General features: G+C 41.8%; 1 protein-coding gene across 1 annotated transcript in view; it reads right to left on the bottom strand.

The window, feature by feature from the left end:
* Positions 1-4,412: 4,412 nt before the first annotated feature.
* cers4b (ceramide synthase 4b) overlaps positions 4,413-7,662 on the bottom strand; it is a 7,215-nt gene continuing 3,965 nt past the window's right edge. Inside the window, exons 6-11 of the mRNA XM_084480449.1 lie at positions 7,654-7,662; positions 7,345-7,437; positions 6,556-6,684; positions 5,918-6,027; positions 5,102-5,258; positions 4,413-4,654 (exon numbers count right to left, since the gene is read on the bottom strand). The exon at positions 7,654-7,662 is cut by the window's right edge and continues 42 nt beyond it. Of these exons, the coding sequence (XP_084336575.1) occupies positions 4,436-4,654; positions 5,102-5,258; positions 5,918-6,027; positions 6,556-6,684; positions 7,345-7,437; positions 7,654-7,662 (717 nt within the window). The 3' untranslated portion in view covers positions 4,413-4,435. The remainder of the gene's footprint in view (positions 4,655-5,101; positions 5,259-5,917; positions 6,028-6,555; positions 6,685-7,344; positions 7,438-7,653) is intronic.

Raw genomic sequence — 7,662 nt, 5'->3', positions numbered from 1 at the left:
TGTGCATATAGGTGTTATATGCTGACGGTTTGAAACATTTGAAAACACTTTTAATCAATATGACATTGCTACCGAATATTCTGCTACAATTTTATCAATAGCCGCCGTCAAAATCATCGATATGCCGACAGCTTTGATATTGTGTAATGCAAAGATTGTGTTGTTTAACATAGTCTCTGGGCTATCTTTAAATGTTTAACAAGCCTTTATTCTGAAACTGTTTTTACAGTTATAGTGTCAGCTTCTGGTATTTTGCACTGGACTGGGAAATAAAAGCTAAAACAACAACTCAAGAATCGTTTCACGTTTGTTTGTATTTTATGAGGCCTATTGGTGGACATGCAGTGGCTACAATGTAGTCCTCAACACGTTCTGCTGATGTTCTACTTTAATCAAAATCGTATAAGGATCTCTGGGAAGCAAAGCTGAATATATTACATGTATTAATTATTGAAAATCATATGAATCTATTATATATGAGTAGCCTACCGGTAGTATATTCCTATTATTAATGTTTTATAATAACACACCTGCACCAGGTGGATATAGGCTGTTTTATGGTGAATCTTGACCGCCTCTGGGAACTCTGGACGTTTGTTTATTACAGTTTTTGGTTTTTTTTGCAAGTTTTTCCTATTTTCTCAATTTTGTGTAAACACAAAAACGGTAAATTCGCAATGTCGTCCGAGTATGGGCGTCGGAGGATTGAATCAACGGCCAAACTCCAATTGAGAAGTAGTATACGTTGACCCATTACAATTCAGTACCGTTACGCAGAAAAAAGTGGTGCGGTTTATGGGACGGAGATTTCAATACGATCTGCGAGGTCGAGTCGCTCCATGGCGTCACTAGCCACAATATTGAGATTTAAGATAAAAAAAAACCTTGAGAAATGCTAACCTGAGATAAAAAGTTCATAAATAAATCAATATTAACGAAAACATAAAACCCAAACCGTCCTTGGGTTCGAACCACCATCCTCTCGGTCTACAGCCGGACGCGCTGGAGACGCCGTGTGGCTCATTACCGCAATGCTTCTAGAAGCAGGCGTCAGTAGAACAGGTCTGGCTGTGATGATGCGATGGCGGCCTCTTGTGTGAAGAGACATAGGTCTACAAGTCAACTGCTTATTTACACATTTTCCACAAAAGCAGTAGCAGACGCTAATTACTTTACGTTTTGATCATAGTTACATAGCCTATTCATCGTGAATTAGGGGTATAAATAATAATAACAGAGTAGGCCTATTATTATTAGCAAAATTGATCTAATAGCCAGTTGATTACGACCACGTTTCATTTAGTGGAGTAATAACAACGATAATGTCGATGACTGGGTTCAAACTACCAACCTTTCGGTTAACAGTGTCACAAAGTGGCTTGTGCACAGTGCACACCAGTGTTCATTTTGACAGCAAGTTTTGTTTTAGTTTTAGTCTAGATTTAGTCGACTAAATATCATTTAGATTTTAGTAGACTAAAATCGAACGGGTTAAAGTGTAAAGCATTATTTAAATGTTTCTCTATTAACCTGGTATTATGGAATGGTATTAAGGTTTAATCATGCAATATACAGACACAGACTTAACTAGTGTGATATGAAACGTTTTATTTATCTTAAAATACAAATACAAATATAACCAAGTCTCATAAAAAAAGATGAAAAAATGGCCTTGCTTTTTCATTGCAGAAAAATGACAAAATCTGTACCACCAATCTGCAACACCAATGATGATTCATAATGTTTGTCAATCAGATTGCTTATTTTAGTTTTCTGAGGAACAGTCAGCCTCCTATCAATCATTAAAACAAAGTCCTCATCTTCAATCATTGGGACTGCTAATCCTGTGTGTACAATCCATTTTGCTCTGGCGTCCTCCTTGGTCTGTTGTTGTTCTGGGATGCACTAGCTTTATTTTCTCTCAGTGGCCCATCCTTGTCGGAGGCCTTCTGTACCTGTGAGGTAGAATAGGCCTTTACACTGCCAAGCCGGTTCTGTCGCGGCTTGGCACACAGTTCCTCTGCGTCTTTCTCGTAGATCGCACGTTGATAGCGCTGTTGTCTCTGTTGTAGAGACAGCGCAGCTACACCTCTACCCAAGCCCCCTATGGCTATATCTGTTGCGTGGCTTTAAGATAGCTTTGTGTTTTAAACATTAGCATTTTAAAAGTCTTTCTCAAACCACAGTGAATCCTGTGTTTCTGTGCCCCGCTGTGGTGTCAACAAGTGTTACGCCGAATTCTGCGACCTACCTAAGTGTGACCCCAGGGGGCGCTGTTGCACATTTTCTGCAACATGCACGCAGCACGAGTTTGAAGTTGACAGGCATGAAGTCGAAAAAACGGTGTGCATTAGGACTATAACAAAAACATCAATAAAACATAAGATCTCTCCCCACCCCCTCACCTTGTTAATAAATGTGCTTAATTAATATATTTGATTTGATTAGCATTTTATACAATGGATAGGGCGTTTAGTTGCTTCTTTCCCCATAAAAAGCTTCAGTCAGTGTTTAATGACGTTGATTTACCTTTGAGTATTTCCTATTAGGCTATAGGCTACTGTGTAAAAGGCTGTTTAGAATTAACGTTTGTATCAAGAAAAGAAAGACCCGCCCCCTGGGGTCACACTTTTCGGTGGGTCGCAGAATTCGGTGTGACCGTGTTTCCACCGGGCATTGTTGCTCCACTGTTTACAAAGGGGTACGCTTGCGACGCAGCAGCTGCTAGTTGACCTGCCGGGCGGGACGATCAGTCCAATCCCAGTCAAAGAGATTAGTTCTGATTGGATCTCTTCCAGAATCGTCCCGCTAACATTTTCCTCTCGTTTTTATTCGTTGGCGAAAGTGTCAATAGATTTCGTCATAGTTGTGATCCTAAATCGATTTTTAATAATTATCGTCTCGTTTTCGTCAGTAAAAACATGTCGTCGACGAAAACAATGACGAAAATCATTCGTCAGCGAAATTACACTGGTGCACACTTTTGTTTGAAGCTCTAGAAACGGATAAGCGTTAAAGTGTAGGCCTATTGTAAAATATAAATAAAGTATGCAATATAATAAAACGGACGGCTTTCTAAAGTACACCCAATATTATGAATGAGTCTAAATGAAGTTCAAGTAAGCCATAAGCCTCTTTACAAAAACATTATTTTATGATTGACATGATACAGAATAATTATTAGTTCCTCTGTAATACAAGTCATTAAGCAAATAATGAATAAGGGTTTTATACTTTCTATAAAGAACAAAGTAAGCCTAATTCACAGAAGAACAATGACTGATAGACTAAGTATGGGTTGTTCCAAGTTTTGTTTTCAGATAACATTATAATGTAACAGTGAAGCAGTCACATGAACTGACTATTGTAGGTTTCCCCAAACTAATTTGTTAGAACAAAAAAACAAGTAAAACTAGTTTAAAAGAGGATCAAGTTCTATCCAATATTCGGTTCATACACCTAGTTAGCTTCATATTGTATTACACATATTTGTTGTATGTCATGCCTTGACTAAGTACAGCTAGGCTCAACAGTCCTCCAGTCCAGGCCAGAGCCACTTCCTTCTAGCTCTGCTATATGCCAGAAGTTTCTAACCGGTGTGCATATGGGCAAACATATTATATTTTGTGTGTATGTGTGTGTGTGTGTGTGTATACGTGTATACCTTTCAACACTGATGCTGGTTCCAGGATGTGACAGTTCCCTCCCCTCCCAAACCCGTCCCTACAATTCATTTAAATAATTATTTTTTTTATAATGATAGCCTCTCTGGTTTAAATGAGCCTATATCTGTTTGATAAATATTTGAGAGTGAGTTTTTTGACTTATGTGCAATCTCATGCCTCAATGCCTGTGACATTCTTCTTAACCGATTACCATGAATTAAAGACGGTGGGCCTTGAGGTTTTGGTTTGATTACTTCAGTCATGAGTTATGAGTTACGGGTTTCAGACCACTGGTACAGGCTACTAATGCTAATCTCTACAGACATCAAAAGAACAAGGAAACAAGAAAGTTTTTTCCAGGGTTGGCCTTTAAGAAATGAAACAGAAAAATCCTCAAGAAGTTAGCATGGCAGAATTATTAATTCAACATGATTTTGTCATAAACTTAATTTCGCAATAAACCTGTTTGATATGTAAATGGATTCCTTCATACAAACATTGCTGCTACCTCATGTGTGTGTCCAGGCACATGTCTAGTGTCAGAAGAGGGGCTCCAGAACATCATGGGATCCAAACCCACCTGGGACGGCCACAGCCACCAGATGGGCTGGATGATCTCCTACGGTCACAGCTGGTGCAGATGAAACCCCACCTCCACCCTGGCTCTCCTTCAGTCTTGCCCAACAAACGGACAGCGCTGCGTGGCCCTGGGTCAGGTCATGCGGGCCGGTGTGGTCACCCGTCCCCCCCCGCTGCCTTCGCGGCCGGGCTCACTGGGTTTTGTGCGAGCGGTCCACGGCGTTGGTTCTGTGGTTGGTCAGGTTGTTCAGCACACAGCTGTGGGTCAGCATGGTGAATTTAGAGTTGAGCGCATTGGTGCGCTTCTCCCAGCAGTACTCTCCTTCCTCCTCTTCCACTCCTTCCTTCTCCCGCTCCTCCTCCTCCTCCTCCTCCTCGCTCTCTTCATCGCTGCGCTCGTCCTTGTCCAGCTGGGGGCGGAGCCACAGGTGAATGGCAGTAGGAATAGAGACAAATGAACAAAACGTAGGTCTTTTTATACAAGTTATTTGAATATATGGCGAGGCAGTTTTTCAATATCATTGATTGTAGTCTCTGAATGGTATTGAATGCCGTGGAAAGGACATCCGACTGATCATAATACCCTGTTTTATCATTTAAATTAATGTTGATATGCCCATAAAATGATAAAGGGATGACACTTTGAAACATCGAAGAGAAAGATTAACGTGTGTTAGTCTGATTCCATACTATAAGTGTCCATATTGATTCCATACTATAAGTGTCAGTTAGACAGTTTGGAATGATATTTTGAATTCATGAGCAAAATGTGATTATCATAAAACGTCCCATGATTATTGTGTTTTCCAAATCGCCCAGCCCTTACTGTACAACCAAAACGGTTGTACGATTCTTACCTTGCCCAGGAAGATGAACTTGTAGGCCATGCGTAGGATGAGGTAGGCCCAGAAGACGTGGAGCGCCTGCAGCACCATCAGCATCACGTTGAAGAAGTAGTAGCCAGCGAAGGGCTGGAAGAGCTCCATGGACAACACCATGGTGGTGTAGATGATCCTACCAGGAGAAGACCAGGAGGGGACACAGTGGGTGTGTGTGTGTGTGTGTGTGTGTGTGTGTGTGTGTGTGTGTGTGTGTGTGTGTGTGTGTGTTCGTGTGTTTTTGTGTGAGTGAGTGCGTGGGTGTGAGTTAGTGAGTGTGTGTGTGTGTGTGTGTGTGTGTGTGTGTGTGTGTGTGTGTGTGTGTGAGTTAGTGAGTGCGTGTGGGTGTGTGTGTGTGTGTGTGTGTGTGTGTGACATTTGCTTTGGTCAATTAATTGATGTAGTCCATTAATCTCTATTTACATACTGTGGACAACAGTGGATCTTCCACAAGTCAGACGTTTTTATCAAGATGCATCACAGGGTAGCATCATCATCCTCATCATCATCCTCATCATCATCATCCTCATCATCATCATCATCATCATCCTCATCATCATAAGACCTTCTGAAGGCTTTGTTACATAGGAAGGCATTTCATTATTAGTTAGTTAGTTAAGTCACCAGTAAGTCAGTTATTGTTTTAGCTCTATACTTCTATGTTCAGTTTTTAGACCTGTCGGCCTACAGTGGTTTAAAAATATGATTTTTAATTATCATCATCATCATCATCATCATCATCATAGTCCTCATCATCCAGGTGAGTGAGGAGAGGACGGCTGGAGGGAGCGTTACCTGCTGGGAAAGAGCAGCAGCCGAGTGACCAGAAAGACGGCGGTGAACACGACGAACATAGAGTCACACGTCTTCCTCCAGCCGCTGCCGTAGTTGAACATCTTGGCAGACTGCAAACACGACCACAACAAGAACACACTAGAACAACGACCATAGCAATCATTGTATCACCCAGCAAACACGGGGGACGTAAAGTGGGCCAAAACAAAACGGTTTCTAGGGAAAGATTCACTTGATTCACTGGACTGGACGCTGGATGGGCCCTTTTTGTTCTTGAGAAATTTCAGATATCTACAAAGTTCAGATATCGCTAATGTGTCAATAGCTGCAGTATAAAACATATATAGTGCAGGTTTAATTTGAAGTAAATAAAGAGGACTTGATTTCTTCAGGATAGGAATACTATTGTGTGTGTGTGTGTGTGTGTGTGTGTGTGTGTGTGTGTGTGTGTGTGTGTGTGTGTGTGTGTGTGTCTGTGACAAAAGGGAGAGAGAGAGAGAGAGAGAGAGAGAGAGAGAGAGAGAGAGCGAGAGAGAGACCCCCCCACACACACACACACACTAAAAGCTAACAAGCTGCAATGTCTGTTGGGAGAAATACAACAATTTGCGATCAGCGCGGGGACGACGGCGCCTCACCTCCAGTATGATGTCCGAGGAGTCGTGCAGCAGCATGACCAGCGTGCCGATGCGGATGTAGTTGGCGCAGTAGGAGAAGCTGAGCAGGAAGATGGTGGCGAAGTGGTGGATCACCTGCTCCCTGAAGTCCTGGGGGGATACAGACGCACAAACACAACATTAGGATCCACATCCGTGGACCGCTACCGCTACCGCTTGAACACGTTACACTGCACTTTACTACACCTCATTACCTATTATTACCACTGTTTAAGTTTCTCTTGTTATTACTTACTTTATTTTTTATTAGTATTATTTATTATTGTGATCTATGCTGCTACTTATTTTTAAAATATTTTTATATTACTTTATCTTTATTTACCTCATCTATTAGTGTTGCTGCTATGTGGCTGTTGAGGAAGCAAGCCTTAGAATTGTGCTCCTGTGTACTTGTACAATAAGGTGTAATAAAAGTAATTCTGATTCATATCGTGACTTATTAATAACAAGTCGGTTTACATCCCATCAGTGGAGCATTGCATCATCACCGCAATGATTTTGTAGTCAAAGTGAAGGCGAGCAGTTGATAGAGATAAGATAGTACTTTGAAAAAAGGACATTTCTTGCCTCTCCAGCAGACAGCTCTCCCAGTCAGTCATCAACTATTCACCCAATAAAAAAAGTAGCTAGTCATGAAAGAGGAGGGAGGAAGTGAACATGTCTGAACAGGACTAGGGCCGAACAGAGCCAGCCAGCCAGTCTGCTGGCTGTGGGCTGGTCGTGGTAAAGGGTGTGCATCAGGGTACGAACCTTCCTCTTGACGTCCACAGAGATCCTCAGAAGCAGAGAGCTGTAAAAGCCCAGCTCCAGCATGTAGTACCAGTAGTGAGCCCTCTCCATTGGCTGTTGTCATACACACACACACACACACACACACACACACACACACACACACACACACACACACACACACACACACACACACACACACACACACACACATATACACACTTACACACTTAGTTAACATAATTAAGTGTCAACTCTCGTGAATTCTGGACAAAATACATTTTTGGAGAAACTATTAAGTCATGAAGCTGAGTCTGGTGTGGTTCTCACCTGGAAAGG

This window comes from Micromesistius poutassou (assembly GCF_964030765.1).
Source record: "Micromesistius poutassou genome assembly, chromosome: 16".
Taxonomy (NCBI): domain Eukaryota; kingdom Metazoa; phylum Chordata; class Actinopteri; order Gadiformes; family Gadidae; genus Micromesistius; species Micromesistius poutassou.
Note: the sequence above shows the minus strand (reverse complement) of the source record. Positions and strands in the feature narration are given on the sequence as shown.